Source organism: Triturus cristatus, chromosome 5_1 (genome assembly GCF_964204655.1).
Source record: "Triturus cristatus chromosome 5_1, aTriCri1.1, whole genome shotgun sequence".
NCBI lineage: Eukaryota > Metazoa > Chordata > Amphibia > Caudata > Salamandridae > Triturus > Triturus cristatus.
In genome coordinates, this window is record NC_140587.1 from 76,001,042 (window position 1) to 76,015,219 (window position 14,178).

Consider the following 14,178-nt stretch of genomic DNA (forward strand, 5'->3'; position numbering starts at 1 on the left):
ATTTGGTGGTCTACCGAAGATCACCTCGTACGGGGATAGCCCTGTTCGAGAATGTGCTACCATTCTCATGTAAAAGAGCGCAACTGGTAAGGCTACTATCCAATCGACACCTTTTTCTCTACATATTTTGGACAATCTAATTTTCAGAGTTTGATTATGGCGTTCCACGAGACCTGCTGCCTCGGGATGTCGGACACAGTGAAATTTCCATTGGTAACCTAACAAAAGGGAAACGTGTTTCATTAGTTCGGATGAGAACGGCAGGCCGTTATCTGAGTAGACAACACGTGGTAAACCGTACCGTGGGAAGAATTCTCGAACTAACTGTTTGGCAGTAGTCGGGGCAGTGTAATCTGAAACCGGGTAGGCTTCCGTCCAACGGGAAAGAGCACAGACAACTACGAGAACATATTTGAATCCTCGACATCGTTCCATCTGGATATAATCCATCTGGAGAACTTCAAAAGCATGATCGGGAGGTTGAAATCCACCCTGCTCTACGGGGATGCTTTTACCTGGATTAAACTGACAACATATCATACAGGTACGAACTTTTTGTTTAGCTGCTGCTCGCAAGTGTTTGTTGAACCAAATGTGTTGAATGCTGTCTAGCATAGCTTTTTCTCCTAGGTGCGCTGGACTATGTATTGTATTAATGATGACTTGAACCATGGAGTCGGGAAGAAACCATATAGATTTTTCCTTCGTCATCCATCCTTGATCCGTTTGGATCCCTCCTAATTCAGTCCATTTCTTTATTTCTTCTGGTGTAGCATGTGTCTGTATGTCAATCACATCAAGGGCGGGATCCTTAACTGTCATGCAATGTGTTGGTGTCGGAACTATTGTCTTTGTCATGTCAGTTGTGTGAGTCTGATTCTGAGCAGTCTGTTTAGCTGTTCTGTCAGCTAGGTCATTACCCTGAGAAATGATGTCGGTAACTTGTGTGTGGGCCTTGCATTTCATAATCGATATTGCAGTAGGTAGATGAATCGCGTCTAATAGGGCTTGAATGAGGGGTCCGTGTTGGATGTGGGCACCGTGAGAAGTTAAATACCCTCTCTCTCGCCACAGTACGCCGAAGTCATGGACGACTCCGAATGCATAACGTGAATCTGTGTATATGTTGACTTTCTTATTATTGGCTTGAATACAGGCTTGTGTCAGAGCGATGAGCTCTGCTGCTTGAGCTGACAAAGTGTTAATACAATTTGTTTCAATGACTTCAGTGTCTGTTGTGACTGCGTAAGCGGCCACTAACTCTCCTGTACTTGTTCTCATACATGACCCATCTACATACAATGTCAAGTCTGGATCCGACAAAGGGATATCTGTCAAGTCTTGTCTGGGTTTCGTCGTGATAGCAATGACTTCGACACAATCATGTGCCAATGGATCTGTTCCGCCCACTGGTAACAGTGTGGCAGGATTTAACGTATTACAACGTCTGATTTCTATGTGTGGCTGAAATAATGTCAATTCGTAACCGGTAAGTCTCGCTATAGTCAAGTGTTGTGTTTGTGTGCGGTTCAAGAGAACCTCTACTGCGTGTGGTACTTGTACTGTCAATTGGTGTCCTAACACTATGGCATCGCTTTGTCTGATTGCTAAAGCTGTTGCTGCCACCGATTTCAGGCACGCAGGAAGAGCCTGAGCTACTGGATCTAATGTACTAGAGAAATAAGCACATGGTTTGTGTGATCCTGCTTGTTCCTGAGTGAGTACTGACAAGGCAGTACCTTCGCGTTCTGTAACAAAGAGTGTAAACTGTTTACTGTAACATGGTGTTGCTAAAACAGGTGCTCGGCATAAAGCTTTCTTTAAGCTTTCAAAGGCGTGTGTGTGTTCTTGAGTCCAAGGGAGGACAGTCGATGTGGCTACCTCCTGTGTTGTCAACTGGATGAGTGGTTTTGCTAGAAATGCATATTGAGGGATCCACTGCCTAGCCTACAGTATGAAGTGAGGCCTATAAAAGCCCGCACCTCCTTTTGTGTCTTGGGTGCTGACATGTTAGCAATTAACTGGATGCGGTCGGGTGTAAGCTGCCTTCCCTCCTTGGACAGTGAGTGCCCAAGGTAAACAACTCGCTGGACACAGAATTGCAGCTTAGAAGGGGACACCTTGTGCCCCTTGTCGGCCAGAAATTTCAAAACCGTCAGTGACGCTTTTTCACATTCATGTTCACTTCGGGCGGTGATCAGCAGATCATCGACATATTGAAGCAAGACAGTGTTAACGGGCATGTGGATACTGTCAAGTTCTCGTTTCAGTGCTTGGCTATAGATGCTGGGGCTTTCTGTAAATCCTTGAGGTGCGCGTGTGAATTTAAAACTTCGTCCATTTAAACTGAATCCGAACAGATATTGACTTTCCGGATCTATTGGGACGCTAAAAAAGGCATTCTTGAGATCAATTACAGTGAAGAACGTTGCTTCCGAGTCAATAGCTGTTAGTAATGAAGAGATATCTGGGACCACAGGGTATTGTGGTACAATACATTTATTTAATTCGCGCAGATCAATAACTAATCGATATACTGGTGGTGCTTTTGGATCCGTTCTTTTAAGAATCGGAATTATCGGGGAATTACATACATTGGAGTCGGTTTCGACAACCACTCCTTGTGCAATGAGCTCGTCAATGATTTGCAGCAAAGCCACAACAGCATCTGGTGGTAACTTGTATTGTCGCATTCGTGGTAGTACTACTCCTGTTTTTAGTGTAACTCGATATGGTGTAATGTTCATGCAACCAACATCAGTGGGGCCTTGTGCCCATAAATGTGTAGGTAAATTCTGTAATCGGTGATCCATATCTCTTGACACGTAGTGACCTTTGAAGTCACGTAGAAATAGTCGTACTCCTTCCGGAGAACAACATATTATAGCTCCTAGAGCTTTCAATGTTTTTATACCTAACAAGTTTTCTGGACATGATTTAGTAAGCAATAAATCTGTAGTACGTGTCAATGGACCAATCGTGAGTGGAAGAGGTTGTGTTACGTCATTAATTATGGGTTTTCCTGAGAATCCAAGGGAAATATTCTGTGAGCCTGAGAGGGGTGCCCCTGGAACTTCACTGCGTCTTATAGTTGTTCTGCTTGCCCCTGTATCAAGTAAAAACTTTCTGTCTTCCCCTAATAGTTCACTATGTACATAAGGTCCCTCCTGGTCTACAGGAACCTCAATAAGGGGTAAGCCAACTTCCCTCTCTAGGCTATTTCATGTATATCGCTGATAATCGGGATAATCTGCTTGTGCATACTGATACATCTGTTGTGTCGTTGCTTGTGTTGCAGCAATAGGCTGCGTTTGTGGTGGTGCTACGGTCTGTTGAGGAGCTGCCTGTTGCGGGGCTAGTTGTTGCGGAGCTAACCTAGGTTGTGCATGCTGAGGGATTTGTTGTTGATTCTGATCCTGTCTAGGTGGACGTGGTCTCTCCTGGGTTCTACCTGTAGCAATATTATGTTTCAGGACTGGACAATCGTGTATATAATGACCTTGTTGTTTACAATAGTTGCATGTCCCTTTCGTAGGACCTGCGGAATCACCCTTTTGATGACCATCAACTGGGACTGACTGAGCAACAAGCATTTTCATTTTTGTATCTTTCATACGTCTTTGTTCGTGTTCTTGTTCTTCTCTAATTCTATTGTGGTGATATTGTAACATCTGTAACATCTGTGATGGGGTATTACCTTGCCAGGTACTTTCGAATTTCAATACTCTATTCTTGACTTGTAGCAGAGAATTTTCAACTAATTTTGTCACAAACAGATGTGGATATGACTCACTACTGGCTTTTATGCCACTATTTATACCAAAACATTTTTCAAATCGAGAATAGAAATCACTAGTGTCTTCATCTGGCTTTTGTTTACAGGCTGATATTGCACCCCAGTCTTCCTTTTTCGTAGTTAATAAACGTGGCAGTACCTGTACTAGTAGTCCTGCTAGTGCTGTAGTCTTTTCCCCAAGTCCTGCTCCTGCAGCTCGGGCCCTTTCTTCGTTTTCTAATGCTGTCCAATCTATCTTTTGATCTCCCACCTCCCATTCCTTTTCTTTGAGTTTCTCGTAAACACCGGCGGGTAATAGGACTTTTAATATTTTCATAATGTCGGGGTAGGTATACTCTCCCATGAGTAACATGTCTTTTATCTCGCGGTGGAAACCTGCTGGGTCCTTGTCATGGCTGGGTACTACTTTCTTCATTTCTAATAATTCCAGTTTAGTTATAGGCGTGTACACAAACACGCGTGTAAAGTTATTACCGTCACCTCTGATTGGGTGTACTTCGCGTAACGGGTTCTGTCTATCTATGTGATACATTTTTCTTCCCATAATGGGAACTGGAACGTGTTCTGGGCATACGAAAGCTATATACTGGTTTCGAAATTCTAGAATTTCATTAATTAAATCAGTGCCTGACCCTCTCCATTTATTCGTGAGTAGTTCTGTCAATATGTCAGGTAAGGGTCCTGGATCGGAGTGTAGGCTTTTATATAATATAAGGAGGTGTTGAATCATGTATATACTAGCTAAACGCTGTTCGTCGGGGTCAAGATTCAGAAACGTGTGTGCTAGTGCACCATCATTGTATTCGCTGGGACTATCAGCCCATTGTACTGCTGACCTGGCTAATTCTTGTTCGTCCATGGAATCGAGCATATGATACCCCCTTCGATCTCGGAGTAATTTATCAACGGCTTGGAATAGGTGTTCAGGGGATCTTGTATTTAACATAGGATTTGTAAAATGCCTATTATATTCTGGACGTATTGGACGTATCGGGTCATTAAAGCCTCTAGTATTATTATGGGGTCTTCCTCTACCTACATAAGCTATCGTTTCTAATTGTTCTGATTCTTGCTCCTCCTCTTCTTCTGATTCTACTCTGTCTGTTTCTCGTCTTTCTTTATGTATTCGTTCTACTTCCTTGCGGATCTTTCGACACATGGCGATTATACACGCCTGTCTATCATGTTTCTCTTCTGATATGTTCTGACCCCATTTGGCAAGTTTTTGCATGGTATCATGATCTGCCCCGGGCCTGTCTTGATTCCTAATTACACAATTTATGAAAAAACGTAGTAGTTGTCTTTGTACATCCACTTTCTGGTATTCCATAGCTTCGTTAATACTTTCTGAACCTCGCCCTGTTTGGACAAAGCGATATATATTGTCTAGGTGTTCAACCATTCCTGGTATCGTTATTAAATATAATGTAGCTCGTCGTATACGTAGTGATGATATGAGCAGTTTGTCCTGTCTACCTGGCACTGGATTGTATCTACAATCCACAAGCTGTTCTTTAAACATGTCGGATGTCGCTAATTGGGGTGTACGTTGGAGTGCTAAATCTCTAAGGGTCTGTTTATTTCGCGGCGGGGTGGCAAACATATCTGTCGTACCTCCTGTAGCACCATCTGAGGTGCTAGGCACGAAAGGATTTGTTGGATGTAGGATAGAGATTGTAGATGTGGGAAAAACTGTAGACACAGACGGACCTGTGGGAACTTGTGTAGGAGGTTGTAGTTGCGGGGATACAGACGGATGCTCTTGGTGTTGAACACCATCGGCAAGCGGTGTGGGTGGCATGGCATTAGCATACTCGGGAGCTACGTCATCTAAATAGGAGGAAAGGAAAACGTCCTTTGCTGTTTTGGGATGTGTTTTGGGATGCGCTTTTATCGGGAGCAATGGAGGAGTTAAGTCTTTTGGTATTTCCGGGATAGCCTTAGGTAACCCTTCGGCCAGAAGAGGATACATACCATTCATAAGATGTTTCTTTGTCTATCTACTTGTTCTGATTTTACTCGGGTGCCTTCCTCAATTAATAGATTTTCTCGGGTTTTATTTAAATTCTCTCTACCTTTCTCTTCCTGTCTGAGCGCTTTTTCTGTACGTCTATAAGATTCTTTACGCCATAATTCAATGGCATCTTTCTGTGACTGTCTGGCTTTCTTTTTCCATAATTCTTCTTCTACTCTCATGATGCAATCTGCATCCCAGGTCCCCGCTGCGGGCCATCTCTGATTTTCTGGCAAATCCTTGGTGTAGTCCACCCATAAATCAAGAAATAATACGGCATCTAGGCCATGCTTATGATACATAAAATACCCGGGAGTGTCCCTAGGTGGGATGGGAACAGCTTCTTCGAGTACCCCTTTTCTGGTTTTGATCTGTCTTAGTTTCGAGAAGAGCGGCATTTTTGGACCTTATTACTAGAACACACTTTATACAATGAACACAATAATGAACAGTCATTCACACCACAATATATAAAACGTATTAAAACATTTAACACTTAACAGTTTAACGAACGATGATAACTAATAGAAAACTAGTTACTGACATAATACTGACACTAGATAATACTTGTTGATATGCAAGACATATTATATATACTGCTAAACAGTACAGATACACTGCTGAAACAGTGCAGACCGGATTTGTGTACCCAAACCCGTCTTGACCGGCACAGACTATGTGCACGTTAAATGCCTCCCCGGTAATGGTACTCACCGGGTAGCTCGGAACGGAAGGCCTCGGAACGGAACTGAAACTGGACCGGACTGGACTCGACTCGACTGGACTCGGAACTTCGGAACCTGGTGGGCCTCTGTATACCTCGGATCTTGCTCTCTCAGCTAGGCTCTGGTCGGGATACTTCGCACTTCTCACCGCCTCGTCTGGGTGTTGATCGCAGCCTCAGTCGCCCCCGCTTGGCCGGAGGGAGATACAGGAAATCCTGCAGGTACGCGTTTTTGTCCGTTCAGCCGTGGCAGGAGACCGGTCCTGCAACGCACCTCCGGCGCGTGAGATGAGAAAGTGTCCCTATTCGGGCGCCAATTTATGTGGTAAATATTTCATTACCGGTACTATTTTTATGCGGTAAAGTCTAGTAAGAATAACTCAGTAAATATAAGAGGCAGAATCCGTGGTATTAGAGGTTTTTAAAAGGCTTTATTCCTATACAAAGGAATACAATTCGAATTGCAGGCTTCTATTCCATCACCACGAAAGTTCAGGAAGGAAGGGCATACATTATTGACAGATAATCAGTTTTATAGGAAAATGCATTACAGTGAAACAGATGCAAGAGGCGTAACAGCTGATAATACAGATAAACTGTGCATACGTAACTAATAGAGGCGGACATATGGGCGTAATTTAATAAACGTCATTATACATGATGTCACAAGTGGGTGGATCCATAAAAGAATCCTGCAATGTCAGCAGAAATATTTGGCAGAGATGTGCGCGCAGCCGCATGACGTGTGATTGACGTGCAACTAGAGGGTGAAGGGGACTTGACATTTAGCTCTACATGTGGAGACAGAAGTCTGGGGGTCATGTCAACCTAATCCCAAATCATATCTAATATCCTATGTTTAAAGAACTGTGTTATCCAAAAGGAAAGGTCTCTAGGATAGAATCTATTCTATACTGACTGTTAGTACGTGTACAAACGTCTAAATGTCTACATGAAATGCGAGGGGGTAGGAATATTCCATGGTAACGGGGGCTATGAATTACTTGCATGTGGACAGCGAGGCCTGGCCCTTTGCACGGTAGCTGGAGGAATGTTTACCTAAACTACTAGACAGGAATGCATCGGATGAGGAGCGGAGTAGATAATCTTGAAGGTGAAATACAGTTTTTGGCAGGCAACAGGCTGGATCAGGCACCGTTAGCCGCGCAGGGAGTAGGACAAAGTTCATGGATACAGATGTAGGCTCAGACTGGAGCTTTCAGAGGCAGAAGGCAGGAAAAGACTTGATGACAGAATTCTGGGCCTACTCGCCTGAATCTGTAAAATGTGGAAAGTGAACCACATAAAGTCGGTGGCCTTTCATACTTAGGAATGGAATATTTGACCCATTCATGGCGGATCTGAAAGAGGACATGTTGACGGTGGACGCACATGTATTTGCGTCTTCAAAACTGGAACTGGAGGGAACATACATGTACTTATAGCATGCACATGGAGCCGTTGGGGTCTACGATAGGGGACATAACTGATCACAAAACTCATATTTCCTCAGTACCACCATAAGCCCCCCCGAAACCAGACAGGGAGCAAATAGTTCTGGCAACCACTGAACATGACAACCCTGCTCCCTCAGGAATTGCAGTGACAGATCTAGAACCCTTTTACTCGGACACTCTTGCTCTTTTGCTCAGATAAGTCTACAAAGAATGCACAGAGGGACGTTTTCAATATTTTATTGAACCAACATGATTGTTGTATAGAATATAGTGCCTGCAATGATCAATAGACAGAAGCAGAAGAGTTATTAGAAGTATCATGACAGTGAATAAAACAAAAAGTAACACCATCTTGCTGAAACAACTTGTATATGCAGGCATATGAAACAGTATATCAATCTGATGTACTCCTACTATGCGTCCCCACACCTATATGTCTAGGGTGTATGTGTATGTTCTGCCGAAAATCCCCGTGCTGGATGATGCAACCCCATTACCTGTAGGGGAAGAGTGTAGGACCCTGTCTTGGTCGCAAGCTGTACACCCCTCACATAGATATCGGTCAGCTGCTGAGCGAAAGCATCAGCATGTAGAGACCTCTCGATGACAGCAGTAGCGCACCTCTACCAGCACTTGGAAAAAGATGTTTATTTATAACAAAAGGCATCCTTGCCTTGGGCTGAGATTATAAGTAGGCTGCCATTGTTTATGTGCTATAAATAGCTGTTTCACGATATGTATGAAAATAACAAGTTCATTTGCACGTTTGTGTAGGCCTTGTACGCAATGTCAGGGCAATACTTGCGAGGTTGACTCAAGTAAACAAGGTTGGCGTTTCCAAGAAACTAATCCAAGCTGTTGCAAATGTGTGCCAAAAGACGATGTGAAAAAGTGAGGGTAATTTTAGGAAGAACCCATATTCATATAAAATCACAACGTTTCCTTCTGGGCCTAACTGGGACACATTACAGCAGTCTCAGTGCTCCTTTGAGCCTACCTTCTGACCCAGTGCTCCGCTGAGCCCCCTGCACCCGCAGTGCTCCCCTGGGCTCCCTGCAGTGTCCGTGTACCACATAGCTCCTCCAGCCTCAGTGCTCCTCTGAGCTCCCTGCAGCCTCAGAGGAACACTGAACAAATACAAACTCTTTGAGAGAGATTGGTTAATATTTTCCTGGCCGTGCTGCGTGCGCCAATGGTTATTTCAAAAGAGGGCAACTTTGGCGTGTTTCCATGGTTCATGAAAGAGCTAGGGCATCACTGATCAATGGGGCACCGACCCCACGTGGGATTGTGGCTAGATATTACTTAAGAGAAAGATGAGGCATCACTGGGAATGGGGCGACGTCTCTGATTGGGAATGCAGTTAGTCATTGCTGAATGTCTCACTTATACAAAAATTGTAATTTGTCACATGCTAGTGCGTACGCTGAACTGATCCCGTAATGTACCTTTGTAATTTCTATTTGTATTCAGTGGTATTTTTCAAACCCTCTCATACTGGAAGGTACCTTTTTGAAATCACTTGCACATCTAGTGTTCACTTTAAATTGAATCGGATTTTAAAGTCCCTCGATGTCAGAATAGGCCTGGTGGGGGTTAAAGAAATACAACCTGGAAAAATAATTTTTCCACCTTGGTGGTTTTGAGACTGAGCAAGGATAGGCGAGCACTCTTGATTTCCTGTTAACTTGACAGACCTCATCCTAGCTATCGCTATCCGTCTCCCAAGGCGGATTACTAGGCACATTGTGTTTCTTGGTGTGCTGAAGAGGATGATGATTTCTGCCGACGGACCTACACCTCAGGGCACATGTCATGTCAGACCCTACATGGTTGTAGTTCTGAGCTCACTCTGCAAAATGTGCTTTTCTCTGTGGACTATCAACTTTGGAATGTCCATGTTTCTCCTCTGGTATGTGTAGAATGCATATAGCGCTAGGAAAGTATTATTTGTGTTTTGGGAGTGTGTGCATAAAGAGTGAGAGACTCAGTGGCAAAATGGTTTTGTAGAAAATTTATGAATGAAAGCATGTTTGTGGTTAGTCTGGGACTTGTTCCTTGTTTAGGAGGACCAGGTATCCATTTTGCGACTGCAAATCCCATTTCTACTGAGGTAACGAAATGGAGGCAATAAAGGAGGGAAGTGTTCTGACACTTCCTGTCATGCTCAGTCTTAGGGAGGTGACTCTTTGCCAAGCAGTGAGTTCTATGATGAGCATGCTCAGTAGTTCCTGGCAGAGGTGGGTGTCGCCCTTTTAGGTCCCTCAGAACCTTTATCATACCTCTCCCCCCCCCCCCCCATCCCCTATTTCCTTGGAACAGCATGGTGTTATGGTGGTGGAACGCCTTCAGGAAAAGATGAGTTTGAGTTGGCATCCTCTGGGGTATAACTTACTTTGCAAGGATGGGGAGGCTCTCATGGTCCTGGATTCTTTTCTGGCGAGAGAAGGATGTTGCCTGCCCTTCCTCACAGTACCAGGCCTCGGCTGTCTTGGATTCCGCATGTGCTGTGTGAGGTAGGGCTTCCTGTGTTGGGATCGTAAATGATTCTTGGATTTATACTCCCATGTATGCTTGTGTGATTTATGATTCACTGGTGTATGTCTTTTACTAGTAGTTGGTTTCTAAATATAGATTATGTTCCTTCAGAAACCAGTTATCTGTGTCTATTCTCTGTTGGTTGATTTGTGCTTCCTTACCGAGTTAGTCAATGAGCACAAGAGGAGAAAGATGCTACTGCAGAATCTGTGTGGATTTGCTGCTGTAGTTGGGCTAGCAACCAGTTAAGTGTCATGGTTAAGGGGACCAAGTGTTTTTTAAACTGAACAGTTCTGATCAGATTGGCGGAGGCACCAGTTCACCAGTTGCAATCGGAAAACTGCACTTTAGAGTTATGCTTTATCTGTGACATTAAACCTTAATATCTCAAGTGCACCCCCCATTGCTTTTCACCTCATTCTTTCTGTGCCTCTCTCCTTAAAAATCACTCCTCCTTATCTAATTTCTCTATCTTTTATGGCCCCTTTAATAAAAGCAGGTACCCGATTTCGTTCCCATCCTCACAGATGTTTCTCATTCACAGAATCAAATAACCTGAAGAAGAAACCTGCAGCACTCCAGCATCAGAAAAGCCTTTGGCAGCATCACCAGATTATCAACCGTATCAGTGTGCAGATTCTGAGAAAACCCACAGCTGGAGGTTGGACATGGATACACACCCTACGATAAACGTTCAGGAGAAAAACACAGGCTTAGTGTATGATAAAGCTCATGCAGAGCTCATCTTTAAGGACAGTTTTTAAAAAGCTGTACACCAGAGATCATCTCTGAGTATATAGAGTGGAAAAATCTTTGTTCTGATTCTGTAACTCAGATAGTTACCTCAGATGTTCTGTTCCAGTGAGAAATCAAACTAGTGCAGAATGGGAGAAATGCTTCACTCCACTCCCACAGTTTAATTCTATGGTGAAATTAGTGCAGTTAATCTGAAAATCCTGAGGATAAAGCATACCAGTGCAAGGAGTGTGAGAAGAGCGTGACTCCCAGAACCATTCTGTTGAAAAATCAGAGCAGGCATACAGGGGAGAAAATTTAACTGTATATGGAATGTGGATAAACCTGCAATGACCCGCTCTTCGCTGCGCAGGCATCAAATAGTTCCTTCTGAGGATGGGTCATACCAGTGTACGGAATGTGGGAAAAGCTCCACTGAACCAATGAAGCTGTTGAGAGACCAGAGAGTTCATACAGGTGATGAACGCTATAATTGTGCAGAATGTGGGAAAAGCCTCACGGAGAATGACATACCGGTAAAGCAACAGATAATCTGTGCTGGTGAGAAACCCTTTCAATGTAATCAATGTGGGAAAACGTTCACTGAGAACAAATCACTGTTTTAATATAGTCCATACTGGTTAGAAACCTTACGACTGTACAGAAAGTTCAAAAAGATTCACTGAGAAGGGCACACTGGTAAAGCATAAGATAATGAATACTGATGAGGAACCCTGTCAGTGTACCGAAAGTGAGAAAAGCTTCACTTGGAGTAGCATAGAGTACATTCATCAGAGTACCCATACTTGTGAGGAACCCTGTCAGTGTACAGATTGTAAGAAATGCTTCAGTGGGAATGGCACACTGGTGACACATCGCACAACCCATTCTGGTGATAAACCCTATCAGTGTGACAAATGCTTCGCTGCAAAGGGCAAAATGTTAGTACATCAGAGACTCCATAATGGTGAGAAACCCTATCAGTGTACAGAATGTGGGAAAAGCATCATTAAAACATACAGTTTGTTGAAACACCAGAGAGTCCATAGTGGAGAAAAAACATTCCGCTGCACAGAATGTGAAAAAAGGTTCACTCAGAAGGTCACTCTGCTGAAACATCAGAGAATCCATACTGGTGAGCAACCCTTCCACTGCACAGAATGTGGAAAAAGGTTCACTCAGAAGGTCACACTGTTAAAACATCAGAGAGTCCACACTGGTGAGAAACCCTATCAGTGCATAGAATGTGGAAAAAATGTCACTCATAAGAATGCATTGTTGAAACATCACAGAGTGCATACTGGTGAGAAACCCTTCCAATGCACAGAATGTGGGAAAAGATTCAGTGAGAAAGGCACCCTGGTAAAACATCTGAGAATCCATACTGGTGAAAAACCCTATCAGTGCACAGAATGTGGGAAAAGCTTCAGTTTGAAGAGCAGCCTGGCGGAGCATCAGAGAATCCATACTGATGAGAAACCCTATCATTGTACAGAATGCGGGAAACGCTTCACTGAGAAGGGTACGTTGTTGAGTCATCAGAGAATCCACACTGGTGAGAAACCCTATCACTGTACAGAATGTGGGAATAGTTTTATTGTGAAAGGTGCATTGTTGAAACATCAGAGAATCCACAGTGGCGAGAAACCGTATCAGTGTACAGAATGCGGGAAAAGTTTTACTGTGAAAAGCTCATTGTTGAAGCATCAGAGAATCCACACTGGCGAGAAACCGTATCAGTGTACAGAATGCGGGAAACGCTTTGCTGAGAAGGGTACGTTGTTGAGTCATCAGAGAATCCACACTGGTGAGAAACCCTATCACTGTACAGAATGTGGGAAAAGCTTTACTGTGAAAAGGGTATTGTTGAAACATCAGAAAATCCACATTGGTGAGAAACCCTATAACTGTAGAGAATTTGTAAGAGAAGAGAAGTTTTACTGAGAAGGATTCGCTCCACTCAGATTCCCTCATTAAAGGCAACTCATTGTGGCAAACATCGGTAAAGCTTTACAAGAATGCAGATATTCTAAAATAATCAAAGAATCCGTTCAGTGTAGTAAACTCGTAGCCTAGAATGTGTCATACTGGTGAAGCAAGGGGACTTGAAATATATCAACATTTGGGAGATAAAATGGATACAAAAGCGAATCCAGAAGTGAGATCCAAAATACAATAAGAGTCCTCTTTCACCTTACTTATTCTATTGTTTGACAATTTCTTCATATTATTAACCTTGCCATCTTGCCCTGCACAGGGATACGTTACTGGTAAATATAATTGTGTGCGTAATTGTTGAAAGTATAAAGGTAAAGATCATCATCACCATGGTGTCAGACGAAGAGCTTTTTGTAACTCGTTATTACCCCATTCACTCACTATCTAACATTCCCCGCCTTGACATCTGCCTGTGCCTTTATAAAATACTACTTTTATCATGAATTTATAAGCACACATTAAGACTCACACTTTTGAAAATAAATGTGCACCAATAACACGTGATTTGGAAAAACAAAGCAATAGTCGCACAATTCTTACTGTGACAAAATTCCATGTTAAAGCCTCAATGCAATGTAACGGAGTTGAAAAAATATTTATAAAAACATCTCAGAAAACATCATGATTAAGAAGGCCCGTAACGTAATATGCTGTTTATTCTCATTAGTTTTTGTTGTTTAACATTTTTTTATATTTTTATGAGTAAATGAAATGCTATATTGTTGGCTTATCTATAGTAACAAGACAAAAGCAATTCTGAATTATGTAAATGAGTGTGATGAGAGGCCTTTTTTGCAGGCTCCCCCTACTCTTTGTGCCCTACTATTGCTATATTTAGTGCTCTGTAATGACTGTAGTGCCTCTGGGCCCTTCAGACCATGCATTGGTGCATTTACTCTGATCCTTAAAAGTCTAT

At 43.0% G+C, this 14,178-nt stretch overlaps 1 protein-coding gene across 3 annotated transcripts in view; it reads left to right on the forward strand.

Moving 5' to 3' along the window:
• The window catches only part of LOC146830221 (uncharacterized), a 73,655-nt gene extending 60,049 nt beyond the window's left edge, over positions 1 to 13,606 (forward strand). For all 3 annotated transcript variants that reach the window (XM_085604430.1, XM_085604429.1, XM_085604431.1), the window contains exon 2: positions 11,074 to 13,606. In XM_085604430.1, coding sequence (XP_085460556.1) covers positions 11,979 to 13,208 — 1,230 coding nt within the window. In that variant the 5' untranslated portion in view covers positions 11,074 to 11,978 and the 3' untranslated portion in view covers positions 13,209 to 13,606. The remainder of the gene's footprint in view (positions 1 to 11,073) is intronic.
• The last annotated feature ends 572 nt before the right edge of the window (positions 13,607 to 14,178 follow it).